The following is a 26,046-nucleotide window of genomic DNA, read 5'->3' as shown; positions in this document are numbered from 1 at the left end:
ATCATTCTGCTGTCAGCACGTTCCACTTGGTCAGAGCTTTCCTCACTCAACCCACTCCCAGGATCAATAATCCCCCTGTCTTGGTATATCAGTCAAATAACTTTGAAAAAACTCCCCCAGACGTACCAGTACTACCTCTATGACGTCCAGTACCTGTGCAGTTGCTTTCATTTGTTCCTTATCTCTCGATTTATTGACACTTCGTGTACTCGCATCAACCGTCAATCAATAGCTTTAGTTCTTTTGTGTCGGCCCATCGTTCTTCACCCTCCTCCGGCTTCGTTCCACCGACAATGATTCAGATCATGAGCAGCGGTAATGTCTTTACCCGTGGCCTGTCTCGGATCTCACGACGAAGAAAACGACGTCGCAACCTCGCCGCACTGGAACAAGGACCCAGTACTGCAGCCACCGCCAATGTTTCGACTCCAGATGTCGAGTACCTGACACAACCCATCAAAACGTGAGTCCTTCGTACGGGTGTAATGTTGCTGTGTAAAGTTTTCACTTCTTCTTTTAACAGCGAATTGTACGCAAGAGTGAGACGGACATTTCCATGCTTTGTTTGTTCACTCATCTATCTGTGACCTCAACTGTATCCTCTGTTTTAACCTCTGACGAATGTGTGGTCGCGTCAGTTTTTCAGCGTGTGTCATGTGGTCGTGCACAGAATGTCATATAGATAAACACGACAATTGCCCAACAATTAGTTGTGGAGATGGTTAATGCGAGATCGAGTGTTCAGCAGCAATTGCATCGGAAATCGATTGCGTTTTTCGAAGCATAGCGAATGGATCAGCTAATCCTTGTTCATTTCTTCCTCAAGACTTTCCGTAAAGATTTTACCATCTCTTCAGGTGACTCTCCAGCTACTATCCGCTACCTTTTACAAGCGTTTTTAACGAGAACAATATACATTTTCCACTCGCATTTGTAGCAACAAATGTTTGTTATTAATGGTTCTTTGCGCTTTGTAAAACTCCAGGATTCTTCTTCAGATGGTTTTATTTCTTCTCTTCACATCACTGTACATTTTATCTTACGATTCTCCCAATCTTCATATTTGTTTCTGTCTTCGTAGGGTAGCTGTCAACCTAAATCAACACTCTAAAAATCTGACTTTGATTTCATATGTATCTCGATTTTTTCCATGGTGATATTTTACTCAGGTACATACTGTTTTCATAACATTCTTTGACGAAATTCTTAGCTGTATATTTTATCTGCGTCCTTTTTGCATAAGGAAGTTTGATTTGTAAACTCAATATAACCTTTACTATTCACTAAACAGCACTTGCCAGTTCTGTTCTCGAAAGTTTTGAAGATCGCATCGCAAGCGTGAAAAAAAAACTTGTAAGCCTTCATTGCTCGCCCGAATACCTTTTTTGTCGACTAACCAATATTCTGAATGGTTCAATAACAGGGTTCATACGAAAAACAATCGACAAATATGTAGTTGAGTTCGCGAAAACCAGCTACAGGTGCTGCGATTTTCCTGGCAAATTTATCGCAGATTTACCACGACAAGTGTTTATACACATCACATTTGATAACTTTTCTATTTGGTCCGCTTGCCTATTTTTTCCCGCTACTCTCCTACGGTCAGCCGGAAGTTGAGGCTTGCGTTGGCACTTTCATTTCTGGACAGGGTAGCGAAAGGAAAATCACCGAACATCATAGCCACCCCCCCCCCCCCCCAAATTTCCTCACTGTCAAACACTAGGATTGTATAATTTCGTGTGCGTAGGTGAGCGAGTGTTTGAGCTCAGTGAGTCATCGTTTTAAGGTGTGCAAGAGCCCATAACAGGTGAAGAAGCGCTTTACGAGGCGATAAGACGGCTAGAAGAGACGGAAACAGCTTTGTTTCTACTGGATCGTACTACCTTTGCCGTCTGGAAGTGGCAAAGGGGACAAGTGAAAAAAAATCATTGCATTTTATGGCATCAACCCACCAAAAAACTAAATTTGACTCAGTTTTATTTTTTGTTTTTTATCATGTTTCCCATATAGATTTATATAGATTTATGCTTCTTGACTTCCAATCTTTCTAATACTCCGTTTTGTTTCATTAATGTTCCTTCAGTTTAATGCTTTGTTTCGTTCCCCATTCCTCCTCCAGTAAAGTAGCACCCTCACACTCTCGTAGTCCACTTTTCCGGAATCACCACTGCAGCTTTCTGTCACTGCTACTCACCATTTGTGTAGTCACTGCTGAATGTGTTCAACCGGATGAAAGCGACGCGTCTCAGCGCAAGCGCTTTCTCTGCCTGCCTGACACTCCCTTTCTCTCTTACCCTAATCAAAGGTTATTGCTTTCAGCCGTATGAACACATTTGTCCCCGGGTACATTTTTCGTTTGCGGAGTCCCCTTCATTTTCATTTCATTTTTTTTCTTTTTGTTACTAGTTGTTAGTTTGGGGAGCATGTAGTTGGAGGGAGAGGGGTTCTTATTTTTGGAGGCTCTATCATCCTTATTCTCTCACTCACTTTAGTCTACTCGCCATAGATCCTTTGAGACTAACGCTTAGGGTCAAGCATGTAATGGGATTTTTCCATCGGGGTGTCGTTTAGGGAGGATGTTGCAAGGGAAAGGGGTCGTAAGTGAGTGTGCGGTGAGCAGTAGTGATTGGAACATAACTTGATAACCAGGATAAAATATTACGCGATATTAAGTAAATAAATACATTACAAAATATCACAATAAATAATATTAAATAATTACATACATTACGAAATATTATATTGAGTTCAACGCGTGAGACAGCAACAATGAAGACCCAAAATTTCGCGCAGGTTCAACACCTTGCTGAGTCAAAGTTTTGCGAAAGAGATAGAAACTTCAAACCGCTTCTAGGATGAAGGGTTCAATTACGTATAGCGCTCAGCAGTTTAAAAGCGGATTCAATGGGATTTAATGGCCAAGAAAGCTCGGACCCTGTGCACATTGATAGGTCTGGGAGATCGCGAATACCTTGGTTGTAGGAGGACCAAAAGAAAAAAATTTATTGATTATTTAGAGAAGAAGGTTTACCTTACAAAACGGTTACATCGCTGTTTTTTCCCACCTCCTAGTCTCTTTTCCATCAAAAATTTGGAAGAACGGCGACGCCGTGGAAATCTTGCGATGTGGCAGGATGATGATGGAGAAAATCTTCGGTTACAAAATACTGCAAGCTGCATAGCACAATATTGTTCTGAGCTAGAAGACTTCGGTCAAGAACATACACTTTTCGGAGCTAGCAAAAATCGGATTCCCATATATTCGTATAGAGGGACTAAGAAATCTCTCACATTCAGAATTATGTGCACCTTCTCGAGCCATCTGGTTCCCTCAAAATTTGGATAGGAAAGATTAAAAAAGCCGAAAAGTTTTGAATCTCAATCTCAATCCCAAAGAAAACAGAAGGTTTCAAAAAAACATCGATGTGACTATTTTGTAGCGCCTTCCTCCACGTATAATCAGCCGCCCAACGTGTTTCTGTAGGTCCTCATACGACGAAGTTATTTTCGATCTTTCAGACCTAGCGATGTGCACAGATTGTGAGTTTCTTTGGCTGTTAAATCCTGTTTGATCCAGGTCTAAACTGCTGAAAGCTATATATGATTAATTTTTTAATCTTTTGGAAATGGTTCCAAGTTTCTACCGCTTTTGCGAAAATTTTACTCCGGGGGAGGAGGGTTTTGAACTTGCTTCGTGCCATTTCTTTCATATTGTTTAAAAGAAATGTTTATTTTTGAGGTTTTTCCTTATTCTCCTGCAACTCGACCTGTGCACCGAAATGATTTCGAAGGCGATGTCTTGAAGAAGAACAACCTATAAATTGCCCGCTTTTTTACCGTAGCAATTTCAAGGGAAAGTGTGGAAAAACCCAAAGCTTTTCCTCGATCTGAAAAGGCCAAAAAGAAATACAGAAAAAAATTATGAAGTATTGTTAATGTTATTCCATCTTCTGCGTTATTTCAAGCACCGGAAACTCACTGATCGGAGACGGAAATGGTGAAGCACGGTACGAAACTTGGAAGCCATCATATCTGAGTGTATTGCCATATTGATAAGGTCTGGTTGGCTCTGTCATCGGTACCCATGCTATTTGATCATTTAATTCTAAAAAGCTGTTTTCTATTTTATCTCTAGAAAAGCAATGGAATTCACTCTAAACCCCACTCTAAACTCTGTCCCGCTGTGGCAGAAACTTTTTTTTGTGAATATTGAGTTTCAAATAAAATTTAAGTTGCCACATTTGTTAAAGCTTTCAATTTTGAAATACATCTTAAGTTTAATGCTAATCTCATAGGCTACTGCATTAGCAAAGCTTGTCTATATAAGAAAACCACAGAAGAAAACATTTTTGTCTCTACCTTAGTAAATAAAATTGTATCGGGACTAATTCACAGCGAAACTTGGTTCGATCCTTCTGTTTTCCTATAATTTCTTATTCATTTCTGAATTCAGACCATAATCATTATAATATACTGCACTTCACGCAATAATTGAGCAATCATCATCCATTGGCGCTGAATGTGGATGCTTTTTCATCCATCCATTTTTTCTTTCCTATACATTTATGTACACTCTACTCAAAACTAGGATAACGCATGTGCTGAACAAGAAATTCACTCGAAAACCGCTCTGAGTATTCATTGAATTCATTTTATTCGAGTTATGGAGTGAGCTTATCGAGCATTCGCATTTCCGAATGATTCCTGTTCTGTTTCTCTATACAGTGTGAGAGATTCTGCCTGTGCTGGTACAATGTGAGAAATTCTGTAGCTGGTCTACACTAGACTATCCTAGATGTGGAGAATAACAATAATAATGTTTGATTGTGTACTACTTTTTAAGCAGAACCAAGATTGTTATTGATCTTTATTCTGGCTAACGTCTCGGCGTCGTCGCCTTCTTCAGAGCCTGGAAAAATCAAAGACACGTGTGATCTACTCTCTCAAACGCCTCGTCATCCCACAAGATATGATAATAATAATGTTGCCTGTTGCCTAGCTTACAAATCTGTGGTGTAAGGGTGATGTGCCGTCTGTGAACTTTTTTCCCCTTCACAAGATCAGAAGAGTTGCAAAACGTATTGTGCTCCACATTTTTTTTCGGGAATATGGTCTGGAAAGGACTTTAGATCAAAATTTGTTTGTGAAAGAGTGATACGAAGGTATCTTTGCTGGAAATCAAATAATGTCTTTGAACAGCCATTGCACCCATCCTTCCTAGACCAGTTCTTTCTTGACATTATTCTAATATTCTGTATTTCTATTCCATTCTCCATTATTCTAATTTCATCTTCAAAAAAGTTAATGTCGTCCTGTTCGAGCCAGTAGGCCAACAAGGATTCGCTTTCATTATCCATTTCAGAAAATTCTTAATGCCATTGACTGTAAATTCATCTTTTCTTAGTCTTTTTGATTTGGTTCCATGTTCCATGAATCTAGGACAAGATTGTCCTTTACAACACGTTGCTTCGGAAACACACTTAAGAGGTCAATATGTCAACGATTCTTGATTTTTCTAGGCATTTTCTCGAACATTCTTACAAGTTATGTACATGCTCTCTCTCCGCACCCTACGTAGCCAACACGCGTTTTAGGCTGAGAAATTTAGATTCGACTTCTCCTTTAGCTCTCCTTTTCCCCGAAAATACGATGAGTGATCCTCTTAACGCCCAATTTACTTTCTTATAAGAACCTCGTTGTTTCCTTTTCCATTATTCGTGCGAGGAAAGAAGGAAATAGGTTGACGAGGAATTTGCAAACACGCACATACGTAGAGGAAGAAAATATTTGTTTGTGTTTTCCAGGTCATACAGGTCGGTCACCCTATGATTTTATGTGCTCCTTAGTCACGACTTGTGTCCATAGAATGTACAACGCATCTCATACAGAACCATGTTTCTTTCTTGAAAATATGCCACGAATGTCAAAGTATGCACTATCGCATTCTGACACCTCTATCAACTTTTTGGATTTTACTTTCACGTCTTGGAATACAGTCCTCCAGAATTTTTTCCCTCTGAAAGCGATGTTCCTCACACTTCATATGTCATTTGAATAGATGACCTTCATCCTTTTGTGGTTTTTACTATTTTTGAAAAAAAAAATCCAGAAAACCAAAAGTGACTCGAGTGAGTGACAAAAGTGACTGAAGAGTGAAAGAAAAACTCTCGCTCTCTCTGGCATAAGCAGATCCTCACATAAAACGCTGCAGCAGTTTTCAGTGGACGAGTCCTTTGGGTAGTTAGGTAAGTTAAAAAGGGTAATTTTTAAGCTGAAATTTCCATACCAAATATCTCTAAGATGGGATGCACTGTTGTTTTCTCCAATAAATCGAACCGATGTGGTTTTTGCTTGAAAAAAGAATGAAAGGAAATTGAAGGCGGAAGAAATGAGGCGTCACTGCCGCATTCCTATTACCGAGGTTTCTGTCGTAGTCCGAGAACTATGCTCTCTAAAAAAACCGTCTGTACGCTCATTCGTGCACGCCCTTTCTTTTCTGCAAGCGACTGTACATCAAAATAATCTATGAATCTTTCAAAGTAATCGTCACCGTACCTAGTATTGCACCTGAGCTGCCTTGTAAACAAAATCCCTTATCTCAGAAAGGTATTCGCTGGATTCCTTTATGTAAATTATGTATGAAAATTACGTTTTTAAACAGGCTGATTTTCGACAAAAAGTCGCGTTTCCTTCTTCAGTGCTTTACGCTGTTGCAAGGAGCAAAGCGTAGAAGTTCTTATTACTTTGTTGTATTTTCATTTGTAATTTATTTTCCATTAATTTGCATTATTTATTGGGTCGGCTTCTTTCGTTCATTTTATGAAAAAATGGCAGTGTTCAAAATAGCTAATAAACGCACTACACACAAATTGTGGCTACCACTCCACTTGAGTCGATTTCGATTTGCTGCAAAACGTGATCTACTCGATTTTTGGCAGATTCATGCAGGTCCAATGAAAAATTAATGCGCGTAGCCCGGATTATCCCAAATCTCTTCTTTTTGCGTGTTCACGAAGTGTTGCTAAACTTTTTATGTAGCATTCATCAAAGGTCCTTCAATTCCTGGATTCCTTTTTGGAAGTTCCTTGGTTTTCTCAATGAAGTTTACTGTGTTCTATCATGACTTGTAGGAAACATATCACGATTTTGACGTTCGGGTAGTAGATTGCGGAAACCAGCGTGGTTCCGCTCCTCTTTCTTTGATTGTTGCAAAAAAAAACCGCGTGGGAGACGCGTTTTCGCGACGATTTCTGTTGCAACGCGCCACCCTTCGCACGCGCCGCTTCCGAGTGCAAAGCGAGCGGTCGAGGATTAATGGTGTCGCCTCGCCAGCCCATTCAAGAGACAAATGAATGGGCTGCTGAGGGACTGGAACGTGTACATGGAGACGCGTTCTAACGTACCTCGTAGAAACTGGGACGAATCCCACGCCGTTTTTACGACGATTAGGGAAAGATGAGCGGAGCTACGCTGGGTTCCCCAACCTGCCATTCGAATCACGCTTTCGCTGTGGGTTCCGCACCACGTCGATACTGTGATGCGCTGCCTTTTCTCTAAGAACATTCGAGGTTTTTTCGAACGCTTAGAAATGCCTACGAGGAAATGGGAAATATCAATATATTCAGTGCTCTCGGCATTCAGGACCTCAAATGTAATATTCCAGTCCAGTAATATTTTTACCCTAATAATACCCTCTTTGTTATTTCCAACAAGGAAAAGTTGAACGCCGACTTGAACGTTGATCTAACAACCTTGTTTCCTTTTCTTTTCGGCATATCTTTTCTTCATTACACTGCTTTGTTTTTTTGCTCTAAAAATATTTAGGAAGTTGGTAGTTGTGTTGTCCATCAATAACAATCTTGGCTACAGCTCAAGAAAATCAATTAAAAACTACGTTGATAGTTGTATTTGTTCAGGCCAAGGTAGACACAATCACATTCACTTCGAACTTTCCTGTCTAAAACATTATCTATTCGTCAAAAACACTTTGTTTAGACTTTTTTCCTCCTGATATTTATTAGTAAATGTTTTCGCAGATGAATTTCTTCCAGATTCCTTTGGATCGTTTTCTACCGAAAACGCTGTTTCCGTTCGTTGAGTAGTGCTGAGGCGCGGCCGTTTTCATTCGATACCAAATCAATTCGCCGTTGGCGACAGCACATCGTCCCTACTTCGACTGTGCAGATGCACCACATATCTCAAATTTTCGACTCGACTCTATGTACCGTTTCTCCATACTGAGAACAAATGGGAATTCACAAAATTTTCTGGGAACAAAGTTGGATAATAATATTCGAAATGAATACAGTAGAGCAGCTGCTAAAAAATAAAACAATAAAAAAATTTTGGTGCCATCAAAATAGAATCGCCAAATTCAGTCGAATTTACGTGCACACGAAACAAAATTGGAGCATCTGTAAAAATGCACTTTTGTTGAGCAGTTCGAAGAAAGCTGTCTACTTTATCCTACTCACTTTTTTTTGAATTGATTAACTTTTCAAAGTTACCTTGATAGTCCCCACACTATAGTGAATGACACCTTGATGATTTCACCCAAATCTAGCAGTCCCTTTTCGGGTTGTGGGTCCAGGTTGAAACTGCACCTTTAGTGGTTCTCCTAGGTTTAGCGACCTTGTAATTCCTCATTGACACGCTTCTAAGCGTTCCAGATATTTGCTCCGGATGCAGATTTCTTAACGAGCAGCTTTGAAATGCTGGAAGAATAGAGGAGTGGTGTCGCCGGCCTATTGATTGCACAGTTGTTCATAGTTGTGTGTTTATGAAGCACTGAGGTCATATGTTGTGTATAATTCCTGGAATTGACTACAGCAGCTTTTTGCTCGTGCCCATCGCCACCAAAGGGCAGTTCGAGCTCTCCAAACCTGTCCTTTCGTCTAGCCTGTGTTTCCAATTTTTTCGCACTTCGTAGCTGACTTAACCACTGAGTTGTAATACGACTGCCCATTCTAATCGACCGGCCTTGAATATTCAGAGAGTTTTTGGAACCTGTTTCAATATCTCTGAAGATTTTTTTGTTGTTTTCCTTCTACTTTCTCTTCAATCACTACCCCTTGCGTCATTATTTTGCCCTTGCCATTTGTATACATGGCTTTTGTCGTCTTCTGAAACGGTGACAGTCTTCGATTTTCTTTTCTACTTTCTTCCTTCCTATGAATTAGATCATTTGCATAACGAATAAGCACCAAGAAGCAGCCTTCCTCCTACACCTCGTCAAACGGTCCAATTTCGTTTCCGTTGCACTACCAATTCCTGCCTCGCTCTTTTCATCAACCAGTTTCTACGGCTGCTTTCTTCCCAGCCTTTTCACTATTGTGACTTACTGCCACGTCAAACACTCACTTGCTTAAGCGACCATAAAATTCTCATCTCCACGATTCAGTGCAGTAAATCCACTTACTTTTAACGTTATTACTCGTGTCATTTTTTTGTTTTTTCTATTTTGAATTTCTTCTTGAAGAGTTGCTCCCTCCTTTACGCTTAGTTGAAATTACTTCCACTGACAAAACAAATAGTTCATGCAAGCACAAAATCGTTGGGAAAGAAACATTCTGAAAAGTAGAGAAACCTATAACTACATACATAATCAGCTATGTACTTTATACAACTCTTGCTCGTGAAACAGTTATGAAAAATCTTGGGAAGAAATGGCACATATTGCAGATCTACCTTATAAGAGAGTACGTTGTAAATTTCAAGCTAGAAATCACCTGGTTGAGAAAGAAAGCTTTTATTTTGTAGATTTTGGCATAATCAAATCTTAGGCGAACCTACATATAACGGAGAATAGTTTTGTTAGTGCTGTCCTTGATCAATATGTATGATGACCATTTCTAATGTGTTTTTCCAAACAGCGAGTGGTAATTCTCGATGTCCTTTCTCTCTCCAAAAAAAGAAGCAAAACTCAGTTTTACCTCTACTCTGATATCATGTAAAGCGTAAACGGGAGTTTTTGTGGAAACTATTTAGCTCTTAATTGTTCTTAAAATATTAAATTAATTGTCCGGCCTTTAGCCACTTGATCTTTTATTTAGTTTTTTTTTTTAATTTACCGAGAAAAGTTCGCGTAATCGACAATTGTCATCCAACCCAGTTGCACAACTGACCCAACCCGCCTGCACAGCTACAACGATTCCTTTGCAAACTTGCATAGAGTGATGAATGTGTCGACCCAAAAGATTCCAGAAAGTTACCAATTCGTGTGGGCCTAAAATCGTTGGTATGGGTTGAAAATTGTTATCGAGACTATTAAGTTCTACCATGAAGATTTCATTTCCTGTTACATTCTGCTAAGTTTATTGCTCTGACGGCTGAGGTAGTAAAGGTCGTTTTTTTCGTTGAACTCATTATTCCTGACATTCAGTTAACCTAATTTCACATTTTGGAGAGCTGCACATGTTTTTGTTTGTAATCACTTTGGCAGATGAATGACTCAATTGAAAATGTGAATTCAGAAGATTGACTTACAATTTTTATTCATTGCTCAGGAGTGATAATGAGAGGAGCTCAAAAAGCTTAGGATAGTGTGCCACATCCGGACCTCCGCTGTGCCTGGCTTAGCCCAATAGAACGTTCCACGGAACGACGTTAATCAATTACAGCCACCCGGCCTATCGCGTTTGTCGCCATATGCTTATCTTGTCGCCTGTTTTCGGTATTTTCCTATTTCTAAGCGATTATTTACCAATGACTGACTGCAATAACTACGACTCCGCCGTACTCCTTCCAATGCACTTAGAAGTTTGAACTTTTACTTATGAACGAATAACTGCCAAATGCAAGCCTAGCTATAGTCGATTGTAGTAATAATAATAATGATAATGATAATAGTAGTAGTAGTCGGAACAATAATAACAATAATGCACACAATGATTTTCCTGGTCCAGTCGTACTATCAAGTCAGCGCTTTTATTCTCTCAGATAAGTCTGGTGCCAGTTCATCGATCCTGAAGGGATAAAAGGTTGGACAAAGGTGCTTCCGTGGGATTCATCGATCCTTTTGGGAGGCACCAAACACTTTATTCTACAGTCATAAAATTAAAGTAAAAACAAGCACTTCATTCTACAATCACAAAATTGAGATAAAATCAAAAATCAATCAAATAATCAAAATCAAAAAAATCAAATCAAAAATCAATAATTAAAAAATAGTATTAGTGATCGTAATCATTACTAACAACCACAGGTGCGATAGCCGGACCCTCCTCAGGTGAAGGGGGTTAAGCTCATTTGGTGCAGCTCAAGTGAAGGGGGTAATTTCGCCAGCCGTTTAAAAGTGAAGGAGGTCAGAGCACCGGCTCCGACTATCGCATCTATGTTAACAACACTAATAATAATAACAGTGATAATAGTAGTAGTAATAATGACTGCTTAAGTAAAATGATGCCAATAATGATGATTGTCAATATGTATCTCTTGTTTACTCCTTTTTTCGGCATTGTTTGCTTCTCTTATTCTATCCTAACAAATGTCTATGAGCTCGTGTAGGACTAAAGCTCCACTGAGATGCGATGTGTATTGGGTCAACCCATAAATAATGCGATGTTCTTTACTTCCTTAGTTACCAAAAATTGGAACAAACTAACCTTTCTTGGCCAAGAAAACGCTATCCTTCACTTACTGCAATCACTTTCATCTTTCTGAAAGACTTACAATGTCTGTCTCCCACAATACACCCGTCCATAACGAAAAATACTTTTCTAGTATCCAGAAATAATAATTGATAAACAAATTAATGCCAATAACAACTGACAAGTTGCATTATTTATGGGATAACCCTACAATTCTGGATCGTCCAAAAGTAAATGAAACTATTTTCATCAACGTAACGCTCCACTTTACGTCGCAAGGAGCACTTAACCCGTTCAGATGTGCAGTTACTGCAACGTCATTGCGTGACTAAACGAAATGTCATTTTCCTTCATGCGAGTTCACGCCCTTTTCCTTTGCAGTGACTTAAAAACTTAATCCAACGTCAAGGCTGTCAGACACGTATTCAAGCCCAGCTAATTTCGTTGCAGCACTTTTATAGTTGCTAATAGTAACGATAACCGCAATCACCTACCATGCCTTTTTTCTGCTAAACATGTAAGATTTGCGGATTCTCTCAAAGATGGAGTGAGTGACATATACTCACTCTCACTGTCGCTGTCTAAAATATCGCAACGCTCTCAATCGAACTGCAAACCTAGAGAAAATTGGCAGTTCTTACTTAAAGTGGAAATACAACGGTCCAACGGTAAGTGGAAGACACGATGGTTTTGAAAACTTAGTAGTAAAAACATATTAGTTCACTGTCCTTCCGCTCATTCTTGGAAAACCAAGAAATCAGTCATTGAGAACATGTTTAGGACGGCCGTAAAGGTGATATTTGATGCCCAGGGGCGGATCGATGCGGTTAACTTAGCGCAGCGGACCGCAACCTCTAATGGTTACATTGCTAATGTAGGCCAGGTCTTGTTGCACAGCGAGATTATGCCAATATGGATGACTCGAAAAAGATCAATTTCTACTTACCTTTCATAGCCGACGACCTGAATAGGGCGATAACGGCCAGTCTGCTTAGGTGTGGTATGGAACACCAAATGAGAGTTGTGAAAATACCTCCCACAAATCTCAAGAAGCAGTTAATCCGAAAGATTTTACGATCGCATCTGTCTGACTCCTAACTGTACAATATGCCCTTTCGGTGAGGCAGGCGACTGCATGGTATCTAGTGTAGTTCATATAATTTCGTGCAAAAGATATGGCGAACAATATATTGGCGAAACAGGGCGACCCCTTTGTGTTCGTATTGAAGAACATCTAGACAGGATGAAACACTCAAACGCAGTAACCCCTTTCGGAACTCATCGCAGAAAATGTCATGAAAATGCTCTTTTCTGCGTAACTACCAGGATCCTATCGTGCGAACCCGAAATTGTAGCTCGCAGAACTTTGGAGGCATTTTGGATAAAAAAAAATGAATAGAAAGGAAGAATGCATAGCCGTGACCAAGGAGATGGTTCTGTATCAAGACCTTTGCGGGTTCTGATCTACGGGGTCATGTGCGGTCCTAATTGGTATTATCGGAGCGATTTTATCACGCGGATGTCCACTATTATCACGACAACGCGGCTAGTTAGGTAGGACAACGATTTGGACTTTTTTGATTTCGGTTTTGGATGTAGCATCTTAGGGAATGATGAATTGTTCTGGATGAGGTATTTGAGAGGATATATTACAAGTGATCTGACTTCCCAGGCTGTGACGAAGGGAGCGACACTGAAACGTTAGCCGTAATAGAGTTTGTCAACAATCTTGAGTCTTGTTTCAATTTGACAATCGAAGAACTGCAAATGTTTGGCAGTTAATCAGAAGAAATAGCCCAGAAAAGAAGAAAACAGTATCAAATTTGTACGACAGTCCTGCACGAAAGTTTTGCCATGTCTCTTCGGATGATTTCGACAAGCTACATTCCAATTTTTAGCAAACTTTTAATCTGAAAATGGAGCTACATAACTGTAGATGTTAATTTTACTAGGAAGCAAAAAGTCGGGACGATCACAATGGCTGTCGTCAGAATTATCCTACTGTCAGGGAATGCTTCAAAATCCATCATACACCAGCTAATCTAAGCTCTAAACTAAGGTAATCTTTCAGTTGAGCAAATAAAATTGTTGCTGCCTATATTCACCTGTGCCAGCGCTTACATTAAATAGTTAGTTAGTTAAATAATTAAATTTATTGTAACCTTAAAGGCAACATGCAACGAATCCGACGTGGTGAAGGAAAACTGGAGATGGAATTGTAGATTGAGGGAATCGGGGGTTTCGCTCATCTCTCCAAAAACGTAATAGAAGGCGTGGGAATAGCTTTATTTCCTACAAGGTACGTTGGAACGCTCCCCTATGTACTGTTCCAATGCCCTCAGCATTCGTTGGTTTTATTTCAATAGGATGATCAAGAGACTTCATCAATTCTCGACTGATCGCAGTTGGATGCGGCGTGTTCACAAGGATGGCGCGTTGCAACTGAAATCGTCCCAAAAAAAAAAAAAACTCGCCTTCCACGCCGTTTCTTTTGACGATCAGGGAGAGAGGAACGAAACCACCCCGGATCCCGCAATCCGCAACCCTCTATCTCTAGCTTTACTCGCGGATTCTCTCACCACGACAGATTCGTGGTATATTGCCTTTAGAAATTGCGTACAGTCGGTGCTCTGTACTTCTCTCGACTGTATCGGAGCGATCGAGCAAAATGGGCCATTGATTGAGGCAGAACAAAGAGAAGGGGAATATGCGTCAAAAAGAAAAAGCGTGAGGACTGAAACAAGAGAACAAGAGAGGCGCACCCATTAGGTTGATCACGTTAGTTGCTGCCGGTGGAGGTCGTAAAGAAACAAATGCAAGTAAAGCTTCAACTGTAACTGTGTCAGCATTTTTCCCATCTTTTTTAACATAAAATCAACACAATTAAAACATAAAAACATAAAAAATAAAATTAAATAAGTGGAAACGTTGAAAACCCGCTACCACTTTCTATCGTTCTTTATTTCGAGGGATGAACTCGACCTACATAGCAGGCATGTTGTCCAGAGCTACACCATCGTGTTCTTGTTTTGTTGCGAGCATTGTCGTTCCTTATACCTCTATAAAGTTATCTTTGTGAAGAAAGTGGAATACTAGCGACCGCGTTCTTGATGTCGATTCCAATGCTATAGTGCCCTGAACAGTTGTGTTTTCATAGAATAGATGTGCAGTTGGTGCTACAGTCGCGACATCGTTCTGGAACTAAGACTAGCTGCATATCACGAAAATCTATCGAAGAAACAACAGGTTGTGTAGAGTCCTCCACTGCTGACGTGCTCAAATTCGCGGTTCAAAGCTCTGTTCAATCTGCGTACCTTCGCTCAGAAAACGGTACCTCTTTAGTCCTACATTAAGATTGATAACCCTAGTCTACAATGAAAGTTGCCTTCGCGACAGTCCTTGCAATAACTCTTCCCATCGTTGCAATAAAAAGAAATGGCCCACACTTTTTCATAAACATTCATTATTTTATGGATTTCACGGCTCAGTGGTATTTCGAGAATGTTTGAGGGAGGACGCCTTCTATCGAATTTCAAGTGACTTGTAGAAAATAGTTGCTAGCTAAAAGTAAATGTTTCCAGTCTTCTGACGGGTTTCTTCCCATATTTTGAATAGATTTTCGATAAACATTAGCGGTTTGTAGTTGTGTATAGTGATAAATGTACAGTCGAGGGGAATGTATTGCATTGACAAGGCGCGTTACGTCCCCTCCGGATGCGCGCACTGGCGTTCTTCCGCTCTGCAGGTGGCTCATGATGTCGATAAGCTCCTTTTCCTCATGTTTTGAGACTTCTCGTTCTTTTTTCGTTCGTCCATAATCAGGAAAGAAAGCGAATTAAGAGATGAGTTCTTTATCAGTAGGAAGCTGAACGAAGGATTTAATACCGGGAACTGGGAGGAGAAGAGAGAAGAGACATCTTGTCCTTACAGAATACCCAAAATCGTTATGCGTTACGTTTGTGGACGTCGTTTTGTGTGCGTTTTCGTCAAGCAATAGTTCCTACCAAAGTTTTCCTGGAAGTCTCTAAAATCGATTGTGAAGAAAGAAATGCATGGAATGTCGCCAAAGTGGAAGCCCACATTCGTGAATGCGACGTCGACCATGACTAAGGACCAAACTAAAGACATCAAAATAAGAGCAAACGACTCCGACCAGTGCAAATACAAACCTGTGGTCGATTTAGCCATAAATTCGTAGACCCCCCAATCCACTTCCCATCATTGTTAAGGGACTTTCGTCTCCTTTTTGTTCGCTGCTGGCTTCAATTATGTGTGGCAAACCTTTACCCTCACCTTTCCATGCAGCCTAGAAAGACGTAATTTTGCGTGCTTTGACTGGATCCTACGTAAGATTGCACAGACGTTGAGCGCAGTTCAGGCCGTGTCATTGAATCGATATGTCATACTTCCTTGTACTCATCACGGTTTAATGATCCATGTGATTTGTTCTGTACAATCATTCTCGTTTCGAAGTGATCCATGCTGCATTCCCATAGCGTTCCTTCATTCATGAAGCCGTCGGCTATTCGTCTTTTCTTATAGGACGCGTATTGAATAAATTCAGTTTCCTTTCACTGCTCAAGTATTCATATTTTTGAAGGATTTGCTCCACAGCCGAATACAAACAGCAGAACATCCATATTATTGTTATTATTACCATATGTTATTTTCTACTTGTTAGTAACCCAATCACTTTCATTCCTCTTTTGCGACAGTCTTGCTGCTCTGCTTCCCTGTATTTGTTCTCTTGGGACATTTATTTTTGTTTTCCTCCTCAAGTATGCTATTTCCCTTCAGAAATTAAACAAGCAATCTACGTTTCCTTTACTTCCAAAAGCCAAAATGGAAGTTAAACTTTTTCGGTCTTTATCTCGCTATGTTGTGCTAAAACAACCTATTTGTAAGTTGTGCATGTGTCGAATGCTTGAACTTTCCCAATAATCTCAGTTCCTATCAAAGCGTCTAAAGATGTGGTTTAATCCGTTGATAGCTTTGATGAATTTACTGCTTCTCCAGAATGAATTCTTCCTCTCCGTTTGAAATTAATCTTTTTTAAAACTATCTTTTAGTTCTGTTTTGGGACGTTCAATGGACCGTCTGCGACGATCCATTAGACAATCGTTTCGGCGAGGAGGGCGCCATAGTCCCGAAAACAGTGTACCCTCCGAACTTGTCGCTTCTAATGTTTCCAACGGACAAAAGCAGGAACAGTGGCAACCAGATGAAGCTGCTGTGAGAGCTGGACTCTGCCATTTTAGTGTCAAGGTATGGTTTGTTTCCGTGTCTTTTCAGGATTTATTTGTTTTATAATCGAGGCTCACTCAGTATTTTTTTAAAGTATCTTGGATCTGTAGAAGTATACGAATCTCGTGGGATGCAAGTTTGCGAAGGAGCGCTTAAAATGCTTCGGGTGCGTTGAATCTTCCTGTGTTCATCTTATTCTGCTTATTGCTTTTTTTCATTTGTGTCGGTCTTTTACGACGTTAGTTGGGGAGGCGCTCAGTCGCGCTCTCATTTTTGGAAACTCTAACTTCCTTTTTACTCTTAGTAACTTTAGCTTAAATGCCATAGATCCTCTAGAACTAATGCTTAAGTCCTAGGGCTCCGACTGGTTTAGTTATCTACTTCCAGAAATAAGAGCGCGACGCCACTCCAACTACATTTTAAGACGTTATTTTCGTTCTCCTTCGAATTATATCATCAAGGTTTATCTGTTAATTGAACCGTTTGTAGTGAAAGACACCTCTAAAATTCTCATTCATGAGCACTTTCAGTATTTTGACGCTTTCGCCTCTATACAAAAAGTGTTCACAGTTTGCTAACCAAGAGCTTTCCCTTTTTTCTAATTAGCTGTAGTTTTCTACCTTAATTCTTGGTTAGAATTCCCTGGCTATCTTCTTCTTCACCTTCTTAAAAAAACCATTTTGTAAAGCTGATGACTTTGCGTTTCCATTTTCACCTTGCTGTGCTTCTTTGTTTTCGTTCTCACCTTTTGTTTCTTTGAAGATTTTACTTTTCTCCTCACTTTTTCTTTGCCCTCTTGCTACTTTCCTAATAAAATTTGGAAGGTAGTTTGGCTATTCTGTCTTCGGAAAGACGCTTCCCGTCTTGTTAATTTCGAAATAAGCCCTAATGTAGTTATTTCCTTATTCAGGTTACAAACGTGCTGCCTTATTCAATTGTTTTGCAGAGTAATAGACGACGACCTATAAAGGCTGTTCTGTACGTCTCCGGAGATGGACTTCGCGTCGTTGATCAGGAGAACAATAGGGGTTTAATCGTTGACCAAACTATTGAGAAAGTAGACATTTCGAAATTATTCTGTGTTATTTCTCCTTCACATTTATTTTCGATATAGGTTTCGTTTTGTGCTCCGGATCGCAACAACGATAAGGGATTCGCATACATTTGCAGGGATGGTACATCTCGGCGATGGATGTGCCACGGGTTTCACGCTACGAAAGAAACAGTTGGTTATCGTTTTTTCTTAATTAAATGTCCTTTAAACATTCTTTCTATGGTTCAGGGAGAACGACTTTCTCATGCTGTTGGTTGTGCCTTTTCTATTTGCTTGGAACGAAAGAAGAAGCGCGATGAGGAGAATGTGCAATCATTGGAAAAAGCCCTGAATCCAAATTGGGAAGATAAAGAGTACCCATCTTATACTACATATCTTATAACTACTGTGTACATTACCCATATTCGTTTCTTACTTTAGCGACGCCGCTGCTGCACTTCAACGAACAAACCAAGCTTATCAGTCCTTCCGTAAACAAATACCCATTAGCGAGCGGTTACAGGTAGTCTAACTCTTTGAGTTTGGGATTAAAGTGTAGGGATATCCTCCATGCTGTTGTGTCTACAGGATCCGCAGTCTGCTATCGTTAACACTGCTCCTCTATCCACTGCTCACCAACCTTCATCAAGTATTGCGAAACCTCGTCCAACTCCTAATCCTGCCTTATTCCAACGACAGGTGCGTTCTCCCCTTCTTGCACTTTTCGATACTTTAAACATACACACTTTTTTGAAAAAAAAAGGATTTTATTCATATTGTTTTGAAGGGTTCTTTGCGCGCTCCCGAGTCCTCGTCCGCGGCTCAGTTTCGGCGGAACTACTCGCTGCGCGTTAATGCTCAGAGCTTGGATGGATTTCCAATGAAACCGGTGTGTCACATTGAATATTAAAACGTTTTCTGCATCTGGAAATTTGGATTTGTAAACATTACGAAATGGCCTAAACAAAAACTGATGCATTTCCAAATGCCACTTTTAATGACATTAAAGAACTGTTCATTGTTGCAGCGGGCACTAATGAACAAGCTGTGGGGTTGTGAATGAAAATGTCTAAAACCGACCTGACCAATTCCTTCCCTTTTCTTCTCTGTGCTCCTGCTGTAATATTTTCAGTTTCTGAACTTTTTTCGAACGGCTTATGGAATAAAGTAGTAGCTTGTAGCAGATAGTCCACACAGCGGTACGTAGCGATCCATTTTTTCCTCAACGTAGGAGAATAAAGTAGACTTTGAATGCTTACGCGTAAATTGCGTAGATAAAAGTATTTTACTCATTCTTTTACTCTACTCATTTACTTCTCAAAACATGGCTACCAACTGTGGAGAAATGGAGGCGATACGTAACCGTGTTTATTAGTTATTCGTATCGGTCGATTTCCCTAAGCGGATCGTTTTACCAACCAGTTTCCATGTTTGGTAACACATCGGTCCACAAACGTCATTTTTTGTTGCTGGGAACTCTGTCATCTACCTGTATACTCACCTGCAAAATGCGCTGTATTATTCCTCCGGAGATGGTGGATATCGAGTTTTTGTTAGCTTTAACGCACAAGGTGAAGGATGATGTGAAGGACGAAATTTTGAATAGAATCGAACAGATTCGCCGAATGCATTCGAACTTTCGCTTGCAACTATACAGACCGATGCCTCTGGTTAGCAGACGACGGCAGCGAGTTAAAAGCTCAAAATTAAAATACTTGTTTCGACGCTTTTAGACTTTCGGCAAGCAGTCATTGCACAATGAGCCGATATATGAAGGTGAAGAGGAAAACAGCGTTCAAATGGGGACTTCGTTCTCCACAAGTCCTGGCGCAGCTCCATATGCTAATACTTCGCCTCGTCCTACAACTTCCTCTTTTATAGGTAAGTCGTGTTATTCAGAATGCTTGTGCTGTTTTTCTCTATAAAGCTTTGCGTAATTTTGAATATTTCGTACATTTTTAACAGTGATGAATGACTGATTGATAAAACGAGTGAATGAAGTAACTGAATGAATTTTTAGTTGCGGTCTTCTTACAGAAATAATTGTTTGTTTTTCTTTCTGAGTAATCAACTGCTCCATTCATTTTTTAAAAACTTTATAGTTTCATTTCTCATCGGTCTCGATATGAAATCACCTACCGATGAAGTTAAACAGCACTTAATCACTCATATGAATACTTCAAAGAAGAGCAATGTAGGATATTTGGTAGCCTCAAACTTTAGTTGAGAATATAGGGTTCATTTTTTGACATAAGCGAACATTTATGAATTCACTGTACTAACTTCAACGAAGTGCATTTCTCTGAATGGCATCATTCGAAAGGGTATTACGATTTTAACCATATTTATAGCAGTATTATTTTCCAACATGACAGTGATGCGATTCAGCTGTACGAAGTAATTGAGGGGAACTTACATCATCTTTGTTAATTTGGGTCCACTATAGAGTTGGTCTTCGGAGGAACCTATTTGTTGACACAAATTTTGCAAAGAAAAAATACAATAAAACCTTAGTCAGTCTGTTTCTTTAATACTTTTTACAACATCCTCGCATCGTTCAGCCTTCTAGCTAATATTTTTCTGTGTAATTCCGATGTATGAGCCAGAAGTCGCCTTCCGTAGTTTCTTTTACGTATTGCGTGTTCTTCGTATTCAAGTAGCTATTCGGCAGCCTCACATCCATCGAAGGGAAAAAAGGAGATAACGAATTCACTCATTTCTTTCAATTTGAGTTTTTTTTTTCGATCTGAAGTTAAAGGCATCACACCAGGAATCTGGAGTGGAGTATAGTGTGCGAGATCGTAGATTATTGAGAGAAGGGCGATTCCGTTCATTTCTTCCTAACTGTCGTAGAAAACGGCCCGGAAGATACGGCTTTGAGCGTCCCGGCGCAATATTTTCTACAAGGAGTTCGATTGGAGAGCGCCAGCCTTGTGGGCGAGCAGCATCTTCCGGGCCGTTCTTTACGGCTATTAGGAAGAAATGGACGGATTCACCCGCCTCTCCATAATCTACTATGCCGTATACGAATACTCCACCTGAAATTCGTACCACTCCAGATTCGTGGGCTGATGCCTTTAAGATACGTAAAAGCGCTGCAAATACACGCATAGGAGAGCAGAAAATCTTCCCGTTAGCTTACGACAAGAACTGAGCAGAATAACTAAGAATTTTCATTGGAATGCATTTTGTACTTGAATGTCTTCTCTGGTCCTCATGTACTTTCGCTTTAACGTACATATTTTCACAACAACGTAGGTATTTTCACGTAAGTTCATTGGCTTCTTGTGCAGATTAATTATTTCAGAAAATAATTATAGTCCGATGAATGACGATACTGCGAAGGGCTTCATTGAACCACGTCACCTTGTTTTCTACGAAATTATTATTAATTTAGCTACGTAGCTCAATGAACCCCTCCGCAGTATCATCATTCATCGGAATCTCGGCATGAACGTTCTCTGCGCCATTTGCCATCATCTGCTTCAAACTGAGTTCGGTGCAAAAGCAAATAGAAACCTTAAATATATGTATATATGTATATATATACATATATACATATATATATGTACATATATGTATATATATATATATATATATATATATATATATATATATATATAGGGCTTCAAAATTGATGTTGACGCGTTTGCTTTCGGTGACCAAGTGAAGTTTTAAATGGTATCATCTTCTGTTAAGTTAAGGCTGGATTTTTTTTTTTCAACAGCACATTTTTCGTTATTTCTTAAGAAAGTTAAAAGGTAATGAAGAATTTCATAGTTTTCTTCCAAAGTTTATCAGTTCTACATTTAGAGATACTCAACCTTTGTTTTACACTTATATTCCTTCGATACCTCCACAATTTGCAAACATTACTGGAGATATGGGTTTTCCCCTGTTATTTACTTGCAACATTTAGCTCAGAATGTGATAAGTATAAGTATGATGATGAATATCAGCATCATCATACTTATAAGGTATGATGATGCTGATATTCATCATATTCATTTATATGATGTTCTTCGTCGGATCACCTAAATTGTTAGCCGCTTGCATGTATTTTTCCAATTTCTAAACAAGCAATGTTATCAACCTTGCGCGTACGTGCGAGGAAATATAATAGATGAAGGCACATAGTGTGAAACGAAATGCGTGCAACGGCTGCAAAACTGTTCACAACATCTCTTCTTGACAAATCCACTTGGTGTTATTGTGCAGTGGTGCAGCAGTCCAGTCTGACTCCGTGGCACTCGTCTCACCACATTTTAAAGTTTTCCGAGCGAGGCATTATCCCGACAGACCGCTGGATCCGTTTCACTGCACTCTGAAGTTTCGTGAGATACACTAAAACATACATACATACATACATACATACAAAAAAAAAAAAAAAAAAAAAAAAAAAAAAAAAAAAAAAAAAAAAAAAAAAAAAAAAAAAAACATACATACATACATACAAAACATACATACATACATACAACATACATACATACAACAACATACATACATACATACAACAACAAAAAACATACAACAACATACATACAAACAACATACATACAACATACATACATACACAACATACATACATACAAAAACAACATACATACATACATACAACAACATACATACATACATACAACAAAAAAACAACATAATACATACATAAAATACAACAAAACATACATACAACATACATACAACAACATACATACATACATACATACATACATACAACATACATACATACATACAACATACAACATACATACATACATACATACACATACATACAACATACATACAACATACATACATACATACAACATAATACATACATACATAAATACATACATACATATATACACACATACATACCTACATACATACATACATACATACATACATATATACATACATACATACATACATACATACATACATACATACATACATACATACATGCGTACATACATGCATACATACATATACATACACACACTGAATTTCGTGACTGACACACACACGTGACAGAATAAGCTCGCTATTATATATCGATATGATACATTTGTCAGATTTTTTCTTTGTTTTCAGCTGCTTCAGCCACTGCTCCCTCAACTGACGTTTTTGACTTGATTGGATTAGGACCAACTCCGTCGACTTCATTATCAGCTGATGTTGTCAACTATACTGTTGACAAGGATCAAGCAGCATCTCCTCTTCAGTGTGCGCTTTCACCCACTCCACCTGCGACGGTTGTGCATCCATCTACTGCACTGACAAATGGAATTAGCAGTGGTGTTACCACTAATCAAATCAACGTTAATACTAATTGGTAATAATGATTTGAGACTTTTTTTTTTTGATAAAATAACTGCAAAAAATAATTGAGGTTTTCCCTCGTTGCTCTGTGTTATATCCTTTTTTCTCGTATTTCAACTTTGATCTTAGAATTTATTACGATCATCAGCTGTGTGCTTTCTTGAGTGTAGAGGAAACTCTGCATGTTCATTGCTATTATTAAGTATTTTGCTTTCCACAGGCCGACACCTGCTTCTACTTCGCAATATTCATCTCGATCGAGAGCGGATGAATGGTTGGAAGATGCGTTTCGCACTTCTCTCACTATCAATTCTCCTCCACTTCCGGTATGTTGCTGTTATAAAATTATGAGGATTTTCATAGATGCAATATTCATGTTTTCACTCACTTTCATGTGCTCAAGAACAAAAAATGAAACATTTCCATCATAAAGACGAAAGAAAGTGTTTCATTCAGATCATTCTTTTTTTATTTCATGGTAATTAGAAGACTTCTGAAAACGTAGGTGAGAGCCTCAAGGGCATGCCATCGTTGGCGGACATAATGAATGAAATTGTAATGGAGTAACTAACCGCAAATAACATCTTTCAAGAAAGGAGACATTGACTATTGAGTGCAATCAAACCGAGGAGAAATAATGTTGTCAAAGAAGTTCATTTGAATCACCTTTGAGGAAGGAAGTATTTTCCTCTATCTCCAACAAATACTTTCGTTAGTTCTTCTCTTTATTGATTCAGCATTTGTTTGAAAACTTCGTGTTATGCATCAGGTGTGCAACACTCACTTTCATTCTTGTGGCGTATCAGACGTTGAAAAAACTGAGGTTGTAGCTCGTCGACTGTGAATGCGATTGTTTTGGGCTCTGAAGCAAACCAGTAATTCCCAACGTCCCACTTAGTGTTGTTGTAGTCGGTAGTATTGCACTCTGGAAAAGCATACTTATGTAGTTCTGATATTGGCAATAGCTAGAGCTTTCTATTCACATTCGAGATCTGCTCTGTTTTAATTCTGTTAATTTTTGCGATCTTAAGTCTTCAATGTTGTCTTCGATGTCGATCTCATCATATTTAGATGTCTCCTCCTACTGATGCGCCAGTTGCAGACTCGAGTGGTTTCCAAAGTTGGCAAAGTTTGTTTGTTGATCTTCAATAGCTCTTTTAGCTTGGGTTTGTTCTTGCGTAACACCAACTTGAACACCTTACAGCAACATCAAATCAATCACTTTTCGACAGCCCTGTTACTAGTGGCCCGCCACCTGTTGCTCCACCACCTCCTCTTCCAAGTAAGGATGTAGTTGTGAATGGAGTAAGTTGTTTATTTAAATTGCAAACTATGACTATGTACGATGTTTTATAGTTGCTGGCCGAGTTAACGTGTTTCGTAGTTTTCATAGTTTTCAGCACTCGTTTTCTCATACGTTCACTTTGTCGGTAAAGTTTTGCATTTTGCTACTTCATTCATGCCAATTTCATTAATTTCCCATACCTAAATGGGTAACATAAACATAATTTTTTTTTCGAAGTAGTGTTCTTGAAAATTTTCTTTTCGTTGTTCTTTCTATGCCCTGTATGCTTCAGCATAGAAAACTGCTATTCTCCTTTTTTGTTCTCAGTCATTAGTCTTGATTTCCTCACAGGAGCCCGTAGTTGAGTCGTGTCTTTCTCTTTGTTCTTTTCCTTTAGATTTTAGGATTTTCTCGAATAAACTTTTGTACTTTTTCGTTCTATATCTCGTATAACATTATATCTTCAGTGATTGAGGAAAAAAAACTCTTTATTCATGCATAACAATTTTAAAAGTGTGTTATAAACCAACCACGATTCAGAAAAAAAGACTTTTCGCCAGGAGATTAGTGGTGTTTTTCATCACTTTCCTTTAAAGGCAGCATACCACGAGTATAAGGTGGTGCGGATTTCAGGTGGAGTATACGTATACGGGGTCGTAGATTATGGAGACGGGCGTAGTTCCGCTCATCTCTTCCTGCATCATTGCAAGCAGCCTCCTACAGAAGTTTTGTACGACGCCATCATAATCCACCCTGCGATTCGTCGGAAATCAATTCGGATTGCCCCTATAGGCAGTTAGGGAAGCTACGCAAGGGTGGCGCGCTGCAATAGAAGACATCGTACAAAACAGCATTCAGGTGCCGGTTGCTTGCAGTGATTCAGGGAGAGATGAGGAATCACCCCGGTCTCCATAATCTACGACCCCGTGTACGGATACTCCACCTGAAATCCGTACCACCCCAGATTCGTGGTATCCTGCCTTTAAATATGGATCCTCTGATCATTTATATTTGTGAATACTTTGTAAACTCCAATGATAATAACAGGTCGTGAAGTGCGGAAAGAAGAAGTAGTTACTTCAGTGCATCATATCAATTTTCATTCATTTAACAGTCATTAGTTAACAATCTTCCTCAATCCGTTAATCTAAAATTCTTTCAGCGCCGCCTACATTTTAAGTATTTTTGTGCCTTGCGATAGATTTTATCCGTTATTATTCGTACAAGAGCTAATGGTTCCTTTTGAGGACACATAGTGGCGTTTGTGCTTTATTTTTTGAAATTTGAGCTAAATTTTGAGCATTGCATCGTTGAGCGGTAATTCAAATTAAGAAATTCTACTTATTTTCCGAACATTTCATTTCTATCCTTTTACTTTTCGTTTTCAGTCGCTTTCTGCTCGATCTGGGACGGGCCTAGACGCTTTCGGTCAGTCTGTCCAGTGGGATCCTTTACCAGTTACTCCAGTTTCGCGGGCTGAAGATCCCTTTGACATCCAATGGAGTCGTCTGGCTGCTGGTCCAACAGTCCCTTCGAATCCGTTCATAAGTGAAGTTCCACGAGAACTGAGAATATAA

At 39.3% G+C, this 26,046-nt stretch overlaps 1 protein-coding gene across 2 annotated transcripts; it reads left to right on the top strand.

Annotated features, from left to right (window-relative positions):
• Window positions 1-293: 293 nt before the first annotated feature.
• On the top strand, window positions 294-26,046 carry RB195_014438 (uncharacterized protein; the record flags this gene model as incomplete). 2 transcript variants are annotated; one of them, XM_064204707.1, is made up of 17 exons in its annotated part: window positions 294-463; window positions 12,369-12,462; window positions 13,541-13,647; window positions 16,658-16,853; window positions 16,927-16,998; window positions 17,779-17,889; window positions 17,947-18,057; window positions 18,115-18,239; window positions 18,307-18,388; window positions 18,454-18,564; window positions 18,653-18,754; window positions 19,599-19,746; window positions 22,957-23,197; window positions 23,405-23,510; window positions 24,256-24,313; window positions 24,389-24,489; window positions 25,858-26,046. In XM_064204707.1, the coding sequence occupies 17 exons, from the start codon at window positions 294-296 to the stop codon at window positions 26,044-26,046; spliced, it is 2,124 nt and encodes a 707-aa protein (XP_064060588.1). The 2 variants fall into 2 exon arrangements, with proteins under 2 accessions (XP_064060588.1, XP_064060589.1); XM_064204708.1 differs by lacking the exons at window positions 12,369-12,462; window positions 13,541-13,647 and having other exon boundaries at window positions 306-463.

This window comes from Necator americanus, chromosome V (assembly GCF_031761385.1).
Source record: "Necator americanus strain Aroian chromosome V, whole genome shotgun sequence".
NCBI classification, from domain to species: domain Eukaryota; kingdom Metazoa; phylum Nematoda; class Chromadorea; order Rhabditida; family Ancylostomatidae; genus Necator; species Necator americanus.
Note: the sequence above shows the minus strand (reverse complement) of the source record. Positions and strands in the feature narration are given on the sequence as shown.